Genomic DNA, 21,532 nt, shown 5'->3' with positions numbered 1-21,532 from the left:
AATATGTACATAAAGATATATTGAATGTGAGTGATGGTACAGAATGCATAGGCAAGATGCATAGTAGATGGTATAGAGTACAGTCTATACATATGAGATGAGTAATGTAGGGTATGTAAACATAAAGTGGCATAGTTTAAAGTGGCTAGTGATACATGTATTACATAAAGATTGCAAGATGCAGTAGATGATATAGAGTACAGATATACATATACATATGAGATGAGTAATGTAGGGTATGTAAACATTATATTAAGTGGCATTGTTTAAAGTGGCTAGTGATACATTTTTACATAATTTCCATCAATTCCCATTATTAAAGTGGCTGGAGTTGAGTCAGTATGTTGGCAGCGGCCACATCTCTTTGAAGAAACCAGCTGGCTGCACCGACTCCGTTAGCGTCTCTCGAGTGAGCCATGTTTCCGTGAAGCAAAGAACGTTACAATCTCTGATGTCTCTCTGGAATGTTACCCTTGCTCGGATTTCATCAACCTTYTTGTCAAGAGACTGGACATTGGCGAGTAGTATGCTAGGGAGTGGAGCGCGATGTGCCCGTCTCCGAAGCCTGACCTTCGTTTGCCCCTTTTACGGCGTCGTTGTTTAGGGTCGCCGGCTGGGATCAGATCCATTGTACTGGGTGGAAGGCAAAACACAGGATCCGCTTCGGGAGAGTCATATTCCTGGTTGTAACGATGGTGAGTTGACGTTGCTCTTATATTCAGTAGTTCCTCCCGACTGTATGTAATGAAACCTAAGATTACCTGGGGTACCAATGTAAGGAATAACACATAAAAAAACAAAATACTGCATAGTTTCCTAGGAACGCGAAGCGAGGCGGCCATCTCTGTCGGCGCCTGAAGTAGAACCGATGTAGGGACCGGTGTGTCTGTTGTCCATTGTGTCTGTGCTCTTGTAGAATACTGGTTGAGGGGTGGAGATGATGTTGTCCAGGAGGACCATGAGCTGTTGCTATTGATAAGGTGTCTGATTCATCATTTTCACCTCGAATAGAAGTAGAGGGACTTTTGTCAGAGCGTGCTTGTTGTTTGCGCTGAGGGAACTTTATGCACTTGGCCAGATGATTCTGCATCTTTGTTGCATTCTTCACGTATGATTTGGCACAGTATTTGCAAATGTACAGCTTGTGAAATGAAATGTCTCCACACATCAGATCGTGCCCGTGTCATTTTCCTGTAAAGATTTTATTTTTTTATTGTTCAAAACGAAATACAATTCCATGTACAGTTAAATAGTTAAGTAGTTAGATTAAACAACTCCTTTGTAAGATGAATGTTTAATTTGAATGCCAAGCGTCACATCTGGAGGAAACCTGCCACCATCCCTACGGTGAAGCATGGTGGTGGCAGCATCATGTTGGGATTTTTTTCAGCAGCAGGGACTGGTAGACTAGCCAGGATCGATGGAAAGATGAATTGAGTAAAGTACAGAGAGATCCTTGATGAAAACCTGCTCCAGGACGGTTCACCTTCTAACAGTACAACGACCCTAAGCACACAGCCAAGACAACGCAAGAGTGGCTTCGGGACAAGTCTCTGAATGTCCTTGAGTGGTCCAGCCAGAGCCCGGACTTGAACCCGATCTAACAACTCTGGAGAGACCTGAAAATAGCTGTGCAGCGACGCCTCCTATCCATCCTGACAGAGCATCTGCAGAGAAGAATGGTAGAAACTCCCCAAATGCAGGTGTGCCAAGACTTGAGGCTGTAATCGCTGCCAAAGGTGCTTCAACAAAGTATTGAGTAAAGGGTCTGAATACTTATGCAAATATAATATTTCAGTTTTTATTTTTAATACATATACAAAAAAAATGTGAACCTGTTATTGCTGTGTCATTATGGGGTATTATGTGTAGGTTGAGGAAAAACAACTATTTCATCTATTTTAGAATAAGGCTGTAACGTAACAAAATGTGGATAAAGTCAAGGGGTCTGAATATATTACGAATGCACGTGGTAGTTAGACGAACAGAGTGCAGATGCACTTGGCCAAATCAATTCCAGTAATTAATGAATAATTATACATTTACTCTGACACGTGACCCACCATTAAAGTGGGTCGTGACCCATACTTTAAGAATGGCTGGCCTAACTTAAAACGTAGTATAGTAATAATGAGAGAGAACAAATATTTGCAAGTTAGACTTTAAACTAACCTCATATGTTTCAGCTTTACTAGACCAAAGTGTAAACAAAATAAATTGTGCTGTCAGGAAATCCCTTCAGGCAAATCAAACAGCCAATAATATAGGCCTACACGTAGGCTACTGTCAATACAAGTTAAACTATTATTCATAATATTGTTGAAGTGTTTAACAAAGTTCTTGAATTGTGCAACGGTCATAAGCTTCCGCAGCAGCACTTTCAAAAAGCGGGAATAGAAAATAAGTCGGTGTCAGAATTTTTGAATGGCTTACTAATTATGTGTATGTATGAGATAAAACAAATGATTATTTATAACACTTGAATGAACATTGGCTAATGGTAAAAACAAATAGGCTTATTATCCTTTAGGCCAGGGGTTCGCAAACTTTTTATAGTCCCGTACCCCTTCAAACTTTCAACCTCCAGCTGCATACCCCCTCTAGCACCAGGGTCAGCGCACTCTCAAATGTTTTTTGCCATCATTGTAAGCCTGCCACACACACACTATACCATATACATTTATTAAACATAATAATTAGTGTGTTTTTGTCACAACCCGGGTCGTGGGAAGTAACAAAGAGCTCTTATAGGACCAGGGCACAAATAAAAATAATCTATAATTTTGCTCTTTTTTTAGCCATCATACATATAAAACCTTATTTGTTCATCAACAATTGTTAATAACTCACCACAGGTTAATGAGAAGGGTGTGCTTGAAAGGATGCACATCACTCTGCAATGTTGTACTGGAGAGAGTCAGTTTTAAATCATTTTCCACACACAGTCTGTGCCTGTATTTAGTTTTCGTACTAGTGAGGGCCGAGAATCCACTCTCACATAGGTACGTGGTTGCAAAGGGCATCAGTGTCTTAACAGCGCGATTTGCCAAGGCAGGATACTCTGAGCGCAGCCCAACCTGATTTAAATGACATTTTCACAGATCTGCTTGTTGCAGTTTCGATGTGGCTCTCTTGTTCAGATATCGGTAAGTGGACTGGAGGCAGGGCATGAAAGGGATTACGAATCCAGTTGTTTGTGTCATCCGTTTCAGGAAAGTACCTGCGTAATTGCGCACCCAACTCACTCAGGTGCTTCGCTATATCACATTTGACATTGTCCGTAAGCTTGAGTTAATTTGCACACAAAAAATCATACAATGATGGAACGACCTGTGTGTTGTCCTTGTTAATGCAGACAGAGAAGAGCTCCAACTTCTTAATCATAGCCTCAATTTTGTCCCATTCATTGAATATAGTTGCGGAGAGTCACTGTAATCCTAGATTCAGATCATATAGACGAGAATAAACTCATCATCATGCAAGTGGTCAGACAAGTGAAAATGGTCAGTAAAGAAAACTTTAAGCTCGTCTCTCAATTCAAATAAATGTGTCAATACTTTGCCCCTTGATAACCAGTGCACTTCTGTATGTTGTAAAATCGTTACATGGTCGCTGCCTGTATCATTGCATAGTGCAGATAATACACAAGTTCAGGGGCCTTGCTTTAACAAAGTTAACCATTTTCACTGTGTCCAAAACGTCTTTCAAGCTGTCAGGCATTCCCTTGGCAGCAAGAGCCTCTTGGTGGATGCTGCAGTGTACCCAAGTGGCGTTGGAAGCAACTGCTTGCACGCACGTTACCACTCCACTATGTCTCCCTGTCATGGCTTTTCCGCATTCAGTACAGATACCAACACATCTTGACCACCAAAGTCCAGTTGATGTCACAAAGCTGTCCAGTACTTTAAAAATATTACAGCTGTAACGCATAGAATTCACTGGCTTGTATGACAGTAATTGTTTTAAAACATCTCCTGCCATGTCACTGATGCGTTGTGAAAGTGTTGTTTGATGAAGGCATTGTATGTATAGTATTGGCTTTTCCCCCAGCATTGTCCCAGCAATATCCGAGGCAGCAGGAAGAATTAAGCCCTCCACAATAGTATGGGGCTTGCCTGTCCTAGCCACTCGGTTGCTCACTTCTAGCCCCTTCTTATTAATGGTATCTCTTGCTTTTATACATGTCTTACTATTCGAAAGTCGTCTTAATATTCGCAAAAATATTTTATTTTAGAAATTGGCATGTTTTGTTTCTAAATGTCTGCGCAAGACTGAAGGTTTCATTGAGTTGTGAGATAGTAGTTTTGCACATATAAGTAAACCCCAAATCAATGTAGTTTTCATCATATTTGCGCCTCTTCGATGGTCCAACATCCCTGTCTGTTGTTCTGTGCTTTCCCGGGTAAGGGGGCAGTAGCTCTTCGGCTGCATCAGATTCACAACTGTCAGTGTCCATGCTAGCTGGGCTAACAACAAATGTATAATTACTGATGTGAGCATTGGATGTGCTCGTGGAAGCAGAACAACTTGTCGTCGACAGGTGCTGGTGTAGTACTGCTTGTAGTAGCAGTACTAATGTTACCAGTAGAGCTGGTATGTGTCTCTAGGGCCTTACTTTTTCTAACCATTTTCGAGCAAATGGAATGAGCAGCAGCTACGTTTGGCTACATACGGACCGTTAGTGGAATTCCCGCGAGAGAGTAACAGTTAATGTGATTGTATGTTCATTTTTGACTAGGTTACCTGTATTTGACATTGTTGTTATTTCGCTGAACACTAGATGGTTTATTTTATTTTTGGCAGTGAAACGAGGCTACTCGGGCGAGAGAAAAGAACTCACCCAAATGTATAGCCCTGTTGGAAAATATAAATGGACTGTTTGAAAATGTGATTTAATAAAAAGTGAAAATAATTAATATATATATTTAAAAAAAAAAAAAAACTTTTTATTAAATCACATTTTCAAACAGTCCATTTATAAATATATATACAGTTGGGAGAACAAGTATTTGAGACACTGCCGATTTTGCAGGTTTTCCTACTTCCATTTTCTAATAATTGCGCCAACAGTTGCCTTCTCACCAAGCTGCTTGCCTATTGTCCTGTAGCCCATCCCAGCCTTGTGCAGGTCTACAATTTTATCCCTGATGTCCTTACACAGCTCTCTGGTCTTGGCCATTGTGGAGAGGTTGGAGTCTGTTTGATTGAGTGTGTGGACAGGTGTCTTTTATACAGGTAACGAGTTCAAACAAGTGCAGTTAATACAGGTAATGAGTGGAGAACAGGAGGGCTTCTTAAAGAAAAACGAACAGGTCTGTGAGAGCCGGAATTCTTACTGGTTGGTAGGTGATCAAATACTTATGTCATGCAATAAAATGCAAATTAATTACTTATAAATCATACAATGTGATTTTCTGGATTTTTGTTTTAGATTCTGTCTCTCACAGTTGAAGTGTACCTATGATAAAAATTACAGACCTCTACATGCTTTGTAAGTAGGAAACCCTGCAAAATCAGCAGTGTATCAAATACTTGTTCTCCCCACTGTATATATTTTTATTTATTTGGTGTACCCCAGTTTAGCCTATGCTTTTTGCCTATCAAACTGTAAAAATCCTAAATATACAATCAGATAATACTAGTTATTTATAACATTCTTTATAGCAAAGACCACCAGCATGTTCAACCCCAGAGTAGCGAACTCTGCAGGATGACGGATGTTTGTGGTCTGTCCATTCTTCGCCCTAATAATCTTTTTGAATATTCTGCAATTGACTGGGGTCAGTTCTGCTGGTTAACCTTTATCATTCGGCCTGAAACTGAAGAACTGCTTTACGGGAAGACCTGCTTTTCTTTCCCACTACGTCAGCCATCAGTTTTTTCAGATTTAGCTAAGGCAGGCTATACTGTTATTATTTAATGAGATTGTTTTGGGCTTTTGTATCAATTTAAATAAGAAGAAAGACATGTATGCCCCAAATCACAGTTCTGGTATAACCAATGTGTCTTTTATATTGCCTTTTTCCCGCCAATGGACCCCTCCGTGCGCAACTCACCCTGCGGCTGTAGTTTGGAAAAGGCAGTGTGTAGAATCTGACCCTGCAGAAGTTTCACTATGTCAATGTCTACCACACCCTGTGACATGTTTACTGAACTTTCTCAGATGGCAGACTCTTGCTCCCACTCTGTAACTTAGTATTTTTCATGTGTCAGTCACATCCCTGCAGCAGTAGCCTTGGCTACCACCTAAGTACCGTCTCTCTCCTTCTACCTCTCTGTCTCACCATATCTCTCTCCTTCCATCTCTCTCTCTCCCACTCTCTTTTCGTCACTCTCCAGTTCTCTCTGATTATGACCAAAGGACCACAAAGTGACATGCAGTCAACATCTCAAACACTAGAAACCATTTCTGCCGGACCACAGCGCTATAGAAAGGGAGGGGTGGTCAGTCCATTAGGTCAGTCCATTATGCCAGACTTTTTGGCTAGAGAGCAAAAGGAAGTCTCTTCGCGTGAGGGAACAGCAGGCAAATCCAGTTTGATGTGGGGCAGATCTGGGGCTATTTTCGATTGTTTTCAGTTAGAAGTTTGAGCTTCCTCCCTTTCTCTCGTTCTCTCTCGCTCTCAATGGTCTGCCTCATCCAACTAGCAATTACTCCCACAGCCGCTCTTTACGCGGGGCTAACTACCCTCACCTCCCCCTGTCATGTAGAACACAGACCACCGCAATGTAGTGGACATCTGATGCCGCCCTTGTATTTAAGACCTGGCAGGGACAAGGCAACTCAGTTGCTAGGTGTTAGTCCACTGTCACGTCAGTCCAGTGAATTACCACTTAATGAAGGTTTATTTGTAAGGATTCACATCAGATTCAGATCAACTTGGGAAATTAATTTGTTCATGTGCTTAAAAATGATGTACATAAAACACAGCAAACTACACAATATATTTAATTTAACCAAGTCTTCCATTTAGTGTGTTAGAGCAGGGTCTGGAACAAAAGCCAGTTTAGTAGAGTCGGGTGTGTGCAAGCGGAACCAGTGTAGTAGTCGGGTGTGTGCAAGCGGAACCAGCGTGGTAGAGGCGGGTGTGTGCAAGCGGAACCAGCGTGGTAGAGACTGGTGTGTGCAAGCGGAACCAGCGTGGTAGATGGCGGGTGTGTCAAGCGGAACCAGCGTGTGTAGAGACTGGTGTGTGCAAGCGAGACCAGCGTGGTAGAGTCGGTGTGTGTGCAAGCGGAACCAGTGTGGTAGAGACTGGTGTGTGGCAAGCGGAACCAGTGTGGTAGAGACTGGTGTGTGCAAGCGGAACCAGCGTGGTAGAGACTGGTGTGTGCAAGCGGAACCAGCGTGGTAGAGACTGGTGTGTGCAAGCGGAACCAGTGTGGTAGAGACTGGTGTTCCATTTGACTGAACTAACCAAATGTTTTTTTTCTCTCTGCTTCCAGATCACATGAAGAGGAAAACGCGTCGGCGGCCATCTTGGGGGCGGGGCATCATCAGGAAGAAGAAGAACTACAAGAAGGGAATGGAGGAAGAGGAGGATGAAGGTGCGGAGCCTGAGCCAGAGACGGCGGGACCCAGCGATTCCTGTCTGACTCAGGATGAAGAGTCTTCCTGCGACACCATGGACCCTCAGCCCAACGGACACCACACACAAAGCATATCCATGGAGGAAGAGCACTCCAACACGGCACCTAGGGGCCGGAGCACAGAGACCAAGACACAGGGGGAGAGCAGCACAGGGACAGGGCCCAAGAAAGAAGAGACACCGGCTACAGGCGACAAAGCCAAATCCACAGACAAAGACCTCCAGTCTAAAAGCGAGTCTTCCCCATCTGAAAGGGAAGAGTCTCATTGTAAAGACGAGGGGCCTCAAGCCCAGGACAAGTTGATCCAGTCTGAAGGTGAGGGGTCTAAAGATGAAGATCTCCAGTCTAAAGATAAGGGTACCCAGGCCGATGGCGAGAAGCCCCAAGACAAGCCTGATGATCCCCAGGCGAAACACAAGGAGGCCCAGTCCAAGGCTGAGCAGCACTTGTCAGCCCCTAGGACGGCCACAGCGCCCCCTATCCCTCGGGAGGAGTGTGTGAATGGGGATGAGTCCATGGACAGCTTGGACTCGCAGGCCCTCAAGAGCTCTGAGACAGAGGAAGGTCCTACAGAGGGCACAGGTGAGGGGGCGGAGGGGAAAGATGATGTGTCGATGTCTGCAGAGAGCAGAGGTATTCAGGAGCGCCCTCCTCAGGACGGGAGGAAAGGAGACATGGAGACGGGCGAGGAGGAGCATGAGCAGGATAGAGAAGGTACTGAGAGGTTATCTGTGGCTAACTTCTACCTACTCCTAGAATCCTGACTTGATATATGCTGACTATATCTGTCTAACTTTGACTTGTATAAATATTGCATCATGTCAATGGGTTAATTTCAGTTACTCTGAGTTACTTGTACAGATTATCCGTTCTGATCTTTCCCCCAGAGAGCACCAGACAACCTAGAAACACATCCACAGATTTTAACAGGCAGTCTAACCTCAAAAGACTTACACTGAGTTTGCTTGTAAAATGACAGGACGTGAATAATCCCAGAAGTATGGCATGTGAAATGTTTTCCTTTAGTCTACAGACAGCATATTTCAATTAAATCCTCAAAAGCTGCTGAGGTCGTGTACCTTCTGTAGAATATCTAAAACCACTCTCGATTTATTCTCGAAAAAAGGTTTTACTGTGAAAAATGTCACAAGGTTGGCTTTTTTCTCCTTCTCACATTTTTTCTTTGGCCTTGGACCGTTTGCCATTGATTTAGTGGCGTGTAGTGTCTGGGACAAGTGTGAGTTTGTGTGCGCATGTCAGCGTGTGTGGTGTCTGGGACAAGCCAATAGGCCTGTCTGTGTGTGCGTGTGTGATAAGCCAATATGCCTGTGTGTGTGATTAACGACTCAGGACTGTGGATTGGAAGCCCTGAGCTACTGGGTGATTTGGGAGGCCTGGAGTATTAGTGGTGGCTGGATCCTACAGACAGTGTATTACCACTCAGGCTGGTAAACTAGAAGCCAGCAGATCACAGGCTGTGTATGTAGCGGGCCAGCTATTTTTGTTCTCTTTGGTTGTCAGGCCTTTGCTTCAATTCAAACAAGCCCTGGTTTGTGAATAGGCTTTGTCATATGGTATGTTCTCCTAACCTACCTGGTTAATGATGGTATATAAACAATTATAGGTCAAAGGTGATTGTAGGTGGGCTGTCGTTTACCTGTTCTCTCTTTCTGTTTCAAGGCGGGTCCAAGGGAAGGAAGTGCAGAAAGAGTCAATCAGAGCAGTCGAAGGGTTCGGCTGACATGACAGAGGAAGAGTCTCCACAGATCCCTCCCACTCCGCCACCTCCACTAGTGGTCGATCACCAGCGACTCACAGTAAGTGTTGTGTGGCCATGTTCTGTGTCATGCTGATGAGAGGGGAGGTGGGGGATTGAGGAGGGGTGGAGTAGAGGACAACATGGGGATTGAAGGAAAGAGAGAGAGTGATTGGGGGGGTGGAGGATGGGGGACTCAATCATGGGAGACTGGCCCCTAATCCTCCCCAGGATTCAGGCCTCTCTGGGGGTGCTGGTGTCACTCTCTCCTTTCTCAGATGGATGCTCCTGATTTCTTAGACTAATATCGTCTGCCCTCACTCTTTCGCTCTGTGTGTCCTACGAGACACACTTTAAACCCCTGTCATCCCAGAGAGGACCGATCCAATTTAAGTGGCAGACAGCAGTGCATCTCTGATGCAACTCCACATCTTCACTCAATCAACAGGTGTTGTTTCTTCCATACAGCCATTTTAAGAACGCAGCCAGGACATGACTCAAACATGAGGCATTCTGCGCTTTCTACTCTCCAGCTACCCGCTCCGGCAAGTTGGTCTCCGAATTGATTGACAGGATAGGAAAGTGAATATGTGCAGCGGTTTCCAGACACTTTACACAGTCACGCTTATGTTCCACCTAATTCCCTGGGTGTAAATTGGGGCAGTGCTCTTTTTACTCTTTCGCTCTCTTCTCTCTACCGACCGACCAAACGGCCCTTGTAAGAAAAGGAAGAAGCAGCATGGTTGTAGTCTAATTGGTGTAAAATAAGTGCTTCTCTGACATGCTCTCCATCCCTGTGTTCTCTCTTCTTCCATCCCTATATTTCACTGTGACATCACCCACATCCCCTGCTATCAAAGCGTTATCTCCCCTTGGTTACCCTTGCCCCAGGGGGTAACGGAGATTGAGGGGTGCGCGGTTTCCACCTTGCCTCGCTCGTCAGTGGCGTCTCAAGTGATTGACGGGTCTGATCCTTCTGTCTGGTCAAAGGTGGGTCATGTTTGGCCGATGCTCCCGATTTAAAAAAAAAAAAATTTAAATTAAATAAAAAAAATACTAATAAAGATACGGTGCGCCACAGAGTCGCGGGTGGCTGCCACCAAGAACCATGGGAACGCTCCCTCCCTATGAACGCAGACTGCGCTAATCTGGAGGCTTATTTGTGAGGCGATGGAAAAAGAGGAGATATCTTTAAGACAGATCGTGAAAAGAGGGCACTGTGTATAATTGCTTTTTCATCCACCCGGTTTACGGAACAAATTGAATTTCCGGTGAGCGGGGTGAGAGTCTACGTTTAAGGCTGATATCTCCACAGTGGTTGGGTAGGGCTGGCTCGCTGCCTGATACGTATTAGGAGGGGAGTGGTGTGCCCTGTTCCGTTCCTCCTCTCTACTTCTCTTTCATTTATATTCATTAATTGGAGGTCTCATTACTTCTGACATTTAACTTGGATGGCAGGGCCCCTGAAATCCCTTTTGGAATTAAGCACAGCCTGAACTCTACTACTTCCTTCAGTCACACAGGTTCTACTAGGCAGATGGTTGTCACCAGCAGTGTTCTTCAGCCCTGGTCATGGAAAGCTACATGGTTTGCAGGCTTTTGTTACAGCCCAGCACCAACACACCTGATTCTACTAATTAGCCTACTTATTGGTGGTTAGTTGAATCTGGATGTTAATGCTGAGCTGAAAGAAGGGGGGGGATCGATACAGTTGCATATCGCAACATTATTTTGGAATGATATTATCGATATTTGATTGCAAGTACAAAATCTAACATACTTATTAGCTAGAGCTAGTCGGCTATACCTGAGACAACTAAAATAAATTGTCCTATAGCTTATTCTCCATCTTCTTGGAGAATTCCCAGCCCTTGAAAATGTGCACATCCCCAGGACCAGGTTGAAGAAACTAGTGAAGCACTTTCATTGTGCATTACTCCCAGACCCCCTCTGTTTCATGAATAATCAGCCACACTGACAGACAGAACCTTCTCATAAGTGCCAGGGCTCCAGGCAGCGACCGTTTAGTTGCATTTTGCGACCCTTTGACTTGGCTGTGCGACCAAATCATGGGCTGGTGCCACCATTTGAAAGAGTTAGTGACAGCAGTGTCACCAGGGGAAAACGTTAGTCTGGAGCACTGAGTGACCTAGATTACAGCAGAATTATCATCTATTAGGGAATCAAATCTCATCCCATTATTTATATCCACCTCCCCAAAGAACACGCAGGCTTCGCTACAAGAGCAGGCAGGGCAATTTTCCTTCATGTGTTACGCAGCTGCAAATGGCCAGTGTGCATATATAGGCTGTCACACTGAAGAGTCCTCTCTCTCCCCTGATGTCTAACTATTACAGCATGTCAAGATTTCCCATTTCGGAGCTGTCCGTCCACAGAAATAGCCCCATTGTCAGTTTGTCATCTCTGCCCATTTCCAACACTAATAACAGCAGATAGAGCGCCTGCTAGGGGAAGAAAACTGCTTAATGGCCGGTGCCAGGAGCGAAGCGTTTTGATTGTCAATAAAAAATAAATAACTTTTGGAGTGCTTGCTTCCTTTTCATTTTTATTCATCCCCGTTGATGTTCTTGACAGCATGGTCATTTGCATGTGATAACAGCTTTCCATTTGGAGGACTGGCGTTTTGAAAAGGCTTTCATCCACGTCGGGATCCAGCTACATCAGCACATCAGGAAAACACAACACATGCGTGCGCTTACACACACACCCAAAAAGAAAGCAGTCATCCGCTCCTCAAGTCCAAAACCACTCTCTGTGAGTGACTAGCACACACACGGCACCTAGTCCTGTTTTTCCCCTCTCTAATGCACATTGTCAAAAGCCTTTCTCTGAGAAACGGTGTTGAGTGGCATAATGCGTTCATTTATGTCCAAGCTGTCAGGTTGGCTCTAACTGTCTGAGGCGGTTTGGTTTTGCTTTTGACAAAATACTGAAGATGGAAGGAGAGGAGTGAAGAGAGGGAGTCGAAGAAGATAGGAAAGAAACCGAGAGAGAGGAGGAGGTAGAAAAGGAAAGAGTAGAGGGAGAAAAGCACGAGGGGAGAATAGATTGGAGTCCAATGTTTTGTCAGATAACAGCAAGCTATAGACAGACTCTACAGAGGTTAATTGCTGACCTCATCCACTTGTAAGTTTGTTATTGTGGCTTTAAGAGCTGAGAACAACTCCAGCAATCAGTCGCTCGCTCGCTCACACACTCAGGTATACTCTCAATAAGCACTGCTGGAACTCAGTTTCTCTGGACCCCTGCAAGGTCCACCCCTAATCTAAAATAAAACAAATTGAATGTGTCACCCAGACAGCCACTCACAAAGTATTGACTACCGATCGCTGTCCATGGTGCTGAAATTGTGAGTCTATGAAGCTGCATGCCTAATGATGATAGGCTTTCTGTGGTGCCAGGGCTGGTACATTGCCTTCAGAAAGTATTCATACCCCTTGATTTATTCCACATGTAGTTGTTACAGCCTGAATTCAAAATGGATTATATATATATTATTTTTTTATCTACATACAATACCCCATAATGACAAAGTGAAACATGGTTTTAGGCATTTTTGCAACTTTATTATAAATGAAATACAGAAATATCTAATTTACGTAAGTATTCACAGCCCTGAGTTAATGCTTTGTAGAAGCACTTTTGGCAATGATTACAGCTGAGAGTCTTTCTGGGTAAGTCTCTAAGAGCTTTCCACACCTGGATTATGCAACATTTGCGCATTATTCTTTTCAAAATTCTTCAAGCTCCATGAGTTGGTTGTTGATCATTGCTAGACCACCATTTTCAGGTCTTGTCATAGATCTTTCAAGTAGATTGAAGTCAAAACTGTAACTCTGCCACTCAGGAACACAGAGACAGCAGGGGTTCAGACTTTAGATCCCAGTTCCTACATTAACAAAACTATGCTACATTTTATCTCTGGGACCTTCAGGATGACAAATCAGAGCAAGATTACTGAATATAAGTACATTATTTACCTTCAGAGGTGAAGGTATCAAACCAGTTGCCGTGATAAATGTTTTGTTGTTGTGCACTCTCCTCAAACAATAGCATGGTATTTTTTCACAGTAATAGCTACTGTAAATTGGACATTGCAGTTAGATTAACAATAATTTAAGCTCTCTGCCCATATAAAACATGTCTATTTCCTGAAAGTTGGCGGTTGTTTACGCCATTCTAGTCACATTAGCGCCCGTTAGCAACAACCGTCCCGGTTAAGGAACACCAATCCCGTAGAGGTTTTAATCATTTCACCATGCTCAAAGGGGATATTCAATGTCTGCTTTTTAAATATATTTCTACCCATCTACCAATTTGTTGCCCTTTGCGAGGCATTGGAAAACCTCCCTGGTCTTTGGGTTTGAAATTCACTGCTTGACTGAGGGACCTTAAAATGATCTGTATGTGTGGGGTACAGAGATGAGGTAGTCATTCAAAAATTCTGTTGGACTATTATTGCACACACGTCCATGCAACTTATTATGTGACTTGTTAAGCACATGTTTTACTCCTGAAGTTATTTAGGCTTGCTGTGTCAAAGGGGTTCAATACTTATTGACTCAAGATATTTCAGCTTTTCATTTGTAAAAAAAACTTTGACATTATGGGATATTGTGTGTAGGCCAGTTAAACAAAATCTAAATGGAATCAATTTTAAGGCTGTAACACAACAAAATTTGGAAAAAGTCAAAGGGTGTGAGTACTTTCTGAAGGCACTGTATAGTTTGCTTTAGCTAATGAATAAATGTTTATTGGTAGGCCAATTTGGTTGTAATTTTCTCATGTTAAACCTAACATTTCACGAAGCTATTCACAATGTCGCTATGCTGCCATTTTTAGACTGCTGGCTGGTGGCAATAATGTCGTTACTTATTCAGTAATTAAATTTGGAAATTCAAACATTGTAAAATGTATTTTTGATGCAGCAGCATACTAATCAGCTAGTTTAGAATATACAACTGTCCTGTAGGCTATAGGCTACCTGACCCTGCATGACATGAGCCGTCCTCTCGCTCTCTCCCAGCTTGGATAGAAGTTGTTGTGCATAAAACCAGTCCAACCTCAAACACTAGCTTACTAGGGATTGTTTCATTATGCAGCCTACTCTACCATATCACCGGATTCCTGCAACCCGCCTCACCCAATGTGGTACGGATCTGTTATTTTTATTCCTTATAACTGGAACTTCCATCAGGAGCTAGCCAGCTAACTAGCTACTAGTCTTTGTTAGCCACGGCTAGCGGTCCTCACCTGTTTTCCCTGCATCAGCCAGCCTTAGCTTGGACAATCACTTGCCAGTCTGCACAGCGCGATATCAACCCAGAGCATATCGGACTGCTTCTCTACCATATCACCGGATTCCTGACGCTCTGGATCATTACACGGAACATTACTCCGTATCATTGCAGCTAGCTAGCGGTTACTGTTAGCTAACTCCTCTGTTCCCGAAGCAAGCACCAGCTAGCCTCGAGCTAGGCCTGTATACCAGCTAATTCTAGGGCTACAATACCTCCTTTGCCAATTGGCCTGGACCCTTTATTGTCTACACGGAGCCCCGCCAATCCATCGCGACTGGACTGCTGACGTGATCTCAACAGGCTATTATGTTACGATATCGCTGAAGAACCATCTACTAGCCCCGGCCCGCTAGCTTTTCTGACCACTGTGTCCCCTGCTCGCCTAGCATAGTAGTGACTACCGAACAGAACCCTGACTCGCCTATTGCTGCTCTTTTGACCCTATGACCACTCGGCTACACAGCTGATGCCCCCTGGACTATTTCAATAACACTGTACCTCATTTTGTTGGCCCCAGCCTCGAACTCAGGTCCTGTGTGTACCTAACTGACCCGCTCTGCCCGTTCATCTCTATTTACCCGTTGTTGTCTTAGCTCTCTTGATCAACACCTGTGATTGCTTTATGCCTCTCTCTGTCAATATGCCTTGTCTACTGCTGTCTTGGCTTGTTTTTATTGTTTTATTTTACTGTAGAGCCCTCAGTCTCGCTCAAAATGCCTTTGATAGCTCTTTCGTTCCACCCCACACACATGCGGAGACCTCACCTAGGTTAACTGATGCCTCCAGAGACGAAACCTCTCTCATCGTCACCCAACGAATAGGTTTACTTCCATTGTACTCACATCCTACCATACCCTTGTCTGTACATTATGCCTTGAACCTATTCTACCACGCCCAGAAATCTGCTCCTTTTATTATCTGACCCCAACGCACTAGATTACCAGTTCTTATAGCCTTTAGCCGTACCCTTATCCTACTCCTCCTCTATTCCTCTGGTGATGTAGAGGTTAACCGAGGCCCCCAGTACTACACCTATTCCCCAGGTGCTCTCATTTGTTGACTAAAAGCCTCGCTCTCTCGCTGCCTCTGCCTCGCTCTCTCGCTGCCTCTGCCTCGCTCTCTCTCTGCCTCGCTCTCTCGCTACCTTGCTCGCCCGCTGCCTCTGCCTCGCTCTCTCGCTGCCTCTGCCTCGCTCTTTCGCTGCTCTGCTCGCTCTCTCCGCTGCTCTGCCTCGCTCTCTCGCTGCCTCTGCCTCGCTCTCTCGCTGCCTCTGCCTCGCTCTCTCGCTGCTCCTCTGCTCGCTCCTCTCTGCTCTGCTCGCTCTCTCGCTGCCTCTGCCTCGCTCTCTTCGCTGCCTCTGGCTCGCTCGCTCCGCTGCTCTTCCTCGCTCTCTCGCTGCCTCTGCCTCGCTCTCTCGCTGCCTCTGCCTCGCTCTCTCGCTGCCTCTGCCTCGCTCTCTCGCTGCCTTCTGCCTGCTGCTCTGCCTCGCTCTCTCGCTGCCTCTGCTCGCTCTCTCGCTGCCTCTGCCCCGCTCTCTCCTGGCCTCTGCCTCGCTCTCTCGCTGCCTCTGCTCGCTCTCTCGCTGCCTCTGCCTCGCTTCCTTCGCTGCCTCTGGCTCGCTCGCTCGCTGCCTCACTCTCTGCCTCTCTCTCTCGCTCGCTGCCTCCCCCTGTACTTAATTCCCAGTGCTAGAGCAGCGGTGTGTTTTCTAACAGCCTTAATACACAGCCCTCTACAGCCCACATAACACTAAAGCTGTTAACTCCACAGGTGATCAACACTGGCACAATCCTCATATTAAACACTGTGAAAGGGCCTTCCATTACACCATGACCTGCTGGACACAACCAGATAGCTGTATTAAGTGTGATTGACACTCAGGACATATGTCCAGTGATCTCAAAGCATCAGCACATGACCATGATGTATTCACTCCTTCACTTTCATAAGCATTGTAAAGGTGTTGTGAGGTGAACATTTATCAGGTGTTTGGTGTTCCAAGTAAGGGATCATCACTGATTAAGGGCTGGTGCTGAGTATCAATGCTAGTTAATATAAATATATATTTATATATATATACAGTAATCCCTCGTTTATCGCGGGGTTACGTTCCGAAAATGACCCGCGATAAGTGAAATCCGCGAATAGATTTTTTTTTTTTTTTTACAATTAGCACTATTACATGTATACAAATACAGTGACTCACGTGTAGGCCGTTTCGTCGACATTATGGGTTTAGGAGATGTTCGAAATTACAAGATAATTTGGCCAACTTAATGTAAATTTGCCAAGCTGTTTTTGTACGTACACATAACTGCACGAGACGACAAAATGATAGCACAATTCGTAGCATGTTTGATACAAGAAGCGGGAGTGAGTTTTTAGCGAATCAGAATGCAGAGCACAATGCACCAAAAAAAAAAAAAAAAATGCATTATGAAAATCCGCGAAATAGCGAATCCGCGATAAGTGAACCGCGAAGTGGCGAGGGATCACTGTATATATATATATATATATATATATATATATATATATATATATATATATATATATACATATACACTAATATCCACAGGCTCTGCAGGGTGAGATATTTATGCCGATGTAACACTAACTGTTAACACACATTGAAGTCATCAGCTCTCCAGTTCAAAGCGTTCACACCCGATGCTGTGGTTATTTCTGTACCCTGGCATAAGCTGTGCCTTGGTCTCTATTTCAGAGATTCACATGGTACTGGGCTGGGCTCCAGGAGCACCAGGTGGGCATGTTTGTTACTGCAGTGTGTGTGTGTAGAGGTGATGTGTGCTGTGCTCAGGTTCAGGTCTATGTTCTCAGAATCACAGGGAGCCTGTCAGTGGCCTCATTAGCTGCCCTTGACGGGCTGAAACAAGCAGGGAACACTGTGTGTGTGTATTGAGTTGGCTGTGGGTGTGTGTCTGCAGAGTTGGGGCGGGGGTGTACTGGTGTAGTCATCTGCTTGGCCTCATGCTGTGCCTGAGCTGTCAGAGGTTACCATGGCTGTGACACCAATAAAGTGCTTTGTCCTCCCATCTGTGTTCCTTCGCTCTGAATTTTTCCAGATTTTGTTACGTCACAGCCTTATGCTAAAATAGATGACATTTTATTGTTCCCTCATCAGTCTACACACAACACCCCAAAATGACCAAGCAAAAACATTTTTTTAAAACATTTTTTGCTCATTTATAAAAAATAAACTGAAATTGTGACTCGTTCTCCCGTCTGGGTTCCTTCTCTCACTCTTTAACTCTCGCTCATGTTTTGTTATTTTCGAAGAGGGGGCATTAGCAAGAAACAAGGCTGAGATGGTGAGGAAGAGGCATAAAGAAAGTGGGGGGATGGAGACGTGAGCGGGAGGAAGGGAGGTTGGAGTTAAATGGTCTGTGTCACAGCCCCCTTTAACAGGCTGGATTACAGCTCCTATGTGTGTTGGGAGCTCACTAGCTCAGGGGGCCTGCTATCCCCACCACCACACACCTTACCTCCGCTGGCACTATTGGCCTGGGCAACTGGACAGAGGCACAGCTGATTAAATCAGGCGTCTAACAAGGAAAGAGGCAGAGAAGAGGGGGACTTTAGGAGAAAAGGGGATGAGATTAGAAGAGGTAGAGGACGGAGTGGGGAAGAAGCATAGTTGTAGATGTGGAGAGACGGGTTGAGAAAGGAGGGAGTTATTGAGACGGTATTGATGGGTAAAATAGTCATATTTTTCAGTGTGTTCTTCGAGTCACTGTGTCCTTATTTGCAATTGAACAAATAGACAAATATCACCTCACTTGAATAATCCTGACATTTCACTGAGGAACCCACACCTTGTTCTTCTGACACACACACCATTCCCATCAGGCTTTCTCTGTTTGCCTGGCGTCTAATGACTGTAAATCTAGTCGCTGTGTGATGATTTGCTATTTCAGTCTATGCATTTTGATGAGCACACATACACACACTGTGGCAAGCTGAGACGGAGCAGGTCAATTGAAAGGGTCTTTGACTGTCCTGAGTGTTTTAATTAAAGAAGCAAAGAAAAGTAAACACTGAGCTAATTATGATTTGCTGTAATTAGCTTTCCCTCTGATCTTAATTGCTTTTGAATATAGCTTACCTCTGTTTGTGTGAGAGTTGTGCTTGTAATGTGAATGCAGGGGATGTGTGCATGTTCCCTGTTGCATTAAATATTCTACTTGTGTGTGATCATGATTTTTCATGTCTATGGCGTGAATGTGTTCTCTAAGGCAGCTTGTCCTTTCTGATGTGTATAATAACATAATGTGTGTTTGTGTGTGTGTATAAGGTATGTGTTCTCCTCTCCCAGGCCCTCTTGGACACAGTGGTACAGAGGAGTGAAGGCTACAGCGTGGAGTGTTTAGAGAGACTCTTCTCTCTCCTCAGTCAGTGCATCTACCAACACCGCCTGGACTACGACAAGACACTGCTACTGGAGGTTAGACGAACACACACACACACACACACAATGACAGGCACGCGGCGACAGACACGCGGAGACAGACACACAGCGACAGGCACACGGCGACACAGACACGCGGCGACAGACACGCGGCGACACAGACACGCGGCGACACAGACACGCGGCGACACGCGCGACAGACCAGCGGCGACACAGACACGCGGCGAACAAGCACGGCGACGACAGACACGCGACGACAGGACACCCGGCACACAACACGCGCCGACAACACGCGGCGGACACAGACACGCGGCGACAGACACGCGGCGACAGACACGCGCGGACAGACACGCGCGCGACAGCACGCGCGACAGACACGCGGCGACAGGCGCGCGGCGACAGACACCGGCGACAAACGCGCGACACAGGCACGCGCACAGGCACGCGGCGACAGACACGCGGCGACACCAGACACGGGCACAGACACGCGCGGACACGGTGCCTTCAGAAAGTATTCACACCCCTCGACTTTTTACACATTTTATTTACAAAGTGGGATTACATTTTTTTTACTTGTCCTTTTTTGCCAATGATCCACACACACTACTCTGTCAAATGGGGGGGAAACATGTTTTAAATGAAAAATAAAACATATACTTACATTTTAGTCATTTAGCAGACGCTCTTATCCAGAGCGACTTACAGTAGAGTGCATACATTTTATTAAATTTTACATACTGAGACAAGGATATCCCTACCGGCCAAACCCTCCCTAACCCGGACGACGCTATGCCAATTGTGCGTCGCCCCACGGACCTCCCGGTTGCGGCCGGCTGCGACAGGCCTGGGCGTAACCAGAGACCGTCTGTGGCGCACTAGCACTGCGAGGCAGTTGCCCTAGACCACTGCGCCACCCGGGAGATCAATATACGCATCTTCATTAGAGTCAATACATGTTAGAATCACCTTTGGCATCTATGACAGCTGTGAGTCTTTCTGGGTAAGTCTCTAAGTGCTTTCCACACCTGGATTGTACAATGTTTGCCCATTTATTCTTTTAAAAATGATTTAAGCTTTGTCAAATTGGTTGTTGAGCCTTGCTTGACAGCCATTTTCAAGTAAAAACTGAAACTAGGCCACTCAGGAACATTCAATGTCATCTTGGTAAGCAACTCCAGTGTAGATTTGGCCTTGTGTTTTAGGTTCTTTTTGAGCTGAAAGGTGAATTTTTCTCCCAGTGTCTGTTGGAATGCAGACAACCAGGTTTTCCTCTAGGATTGCTCTATTCCATTTATTTTTATCAAAAAAAAACTCCCTAGTCCTTGCTGATGTCAACCATACCCATAACATGATGCAGTCACCACCATGCTTGACAATATGAAGTGGTGCTCTGTTGGATTTGCCTGAAACGTAACACTTAGTATTCAGTGCAAGAAATTAGCTTTTTGTCCTATCACTTTAGTGCCTTGTTGCAAACAGGATGCATGTTTTAGAATATTTGTATTCTATACAGGCTTCCTTCTTTTCACTCTGTCAGTTAGGTTAGTATTGTGGAGTAACTACAGCATTGTTGATCCATCCTCAGTTTTCTCCTATCACAACCATTAAACTCTAACATTTTTAAAGTCACCATTGGCCTCATGTTGAAATACCTGAGCGGTTTCCTTCCTCTCCAGCAACTGAGTTAGTAAGGACGCCTGTATCTTTGCAGTGACTGATACACCATCCAAAGTGTCTTTAATAACTTCACCATGCTCAAAGGGATATTCAGTGTCTGATTTGTTTTATTTTTTACACTTCCACCAATAGGTGCCCTTCTTTGCGAGGCATTGTAAAACCTCCCTGGTCTGGCTGAATCTGTGCTTGAAATGCACTAATTGACCTTATAGATAATTGTATGTGTGGGGTACAGAGATGACAGTGTTAAACACTCCATACAACGTATTATGTGACTTGTTAAGCACATTTTTACCCCTTTATTTATTTAGGCTTGCCATAACAAAGGGGCTGAATACTTAAGACATTTGAGTTTTTAATTAATTTAAATTAAATTCCACTTTGACATTATGGGTTATTGTGTGCAGATCAGTGACACAATCTAAAGGTAATCAATTTAAAATTCAGGCTGTAATGAAACAAAATGTGGAAAAAGGCGTGAACTTCCTGAAGGCACTGTAGCTACAGACATATACACAGACAAGCTTATTTCACCCTTCAAATACTCTGCTGTGGTAGATGTGTGCTTGGTTTCTGAAAGCTAATGGTGAGGCTGAAGGCTTCTAGGCCTAACAACTAACATTGTCTGACTCCTAGTGAGTGCTACAGAGAGTAGCCAGCGTTGTGTTGTTTGAGGGTCGTATTAACTAGAGGCATATCGAAATGTCTCTGGCTAGTGCTGTCAGAGCGAGGACAGCAGGGGTGTGGACACACTGGACACAC

General features: G+C 44.7%; 2 protein-coding genes across 3 annotated transcripts in view; one reads left to right on the top strand and one right to left on the bottom strand.

Moving 5' to 3' along the window:
- The window catches only part of LOC111954292 (sphingosine-1-phosphate transporter MFSD2B-like), a 425,204-nt gene that overhangs the window by 155,649 nt on the left and 248,023 nt on the right, over positions 1–21,532 (bottom strand). The gene's annotated exons all lie outside the window — the stretch shown is intronic.
- The window catches only part of LOC111954491 (ATPase family AAA domain-containing protein 2B), a 123,690-nt gene that overhangs the window by 97,953 nt on the left and 4,205 nt on the right, over positions 1–21,532 (top strand). For both annotated transcript variants that reach the window (XM_023974267.2, XM_023974266.2), the window contains exons 25-27: positions 7,447–8,304; positions 9,271–9,407; positions 19,001–19,129. In XM_023974267.2, the coding sequence (XP_023830035.1) occupies positions 7,447–8,304; positions 9,271–9,407; positions 19,001–19,129 (1,124 nt within the window). The remainder of the gene's footprint in view (positions 1–7,446; positions 8,305–9,270; positions 9,408–19,000; positions 19,130–21,532) is intronic.

Source organism: Salvelinus sp. IW2-2015, linkage group LG28 (genome assembly GCF_002910315.2).
Source record: "Salvelinus sp. IW2-2015 linkage group LG28, ASM291031v2, whole genome shotgun sequence".
NCBI classification, from domain to species: Eukaryota; Metazoa; Chordata; class Actinopteri; order Salmoniformes; family Salmonidae; genus Salvelinus; species Salvelinus sp. IW2-2015.
The sequence above is the reverse complement of the archived record's forward strand: the minus strand, read 5'-3'. Positions and strand labels throughout refer to the sequence as shown.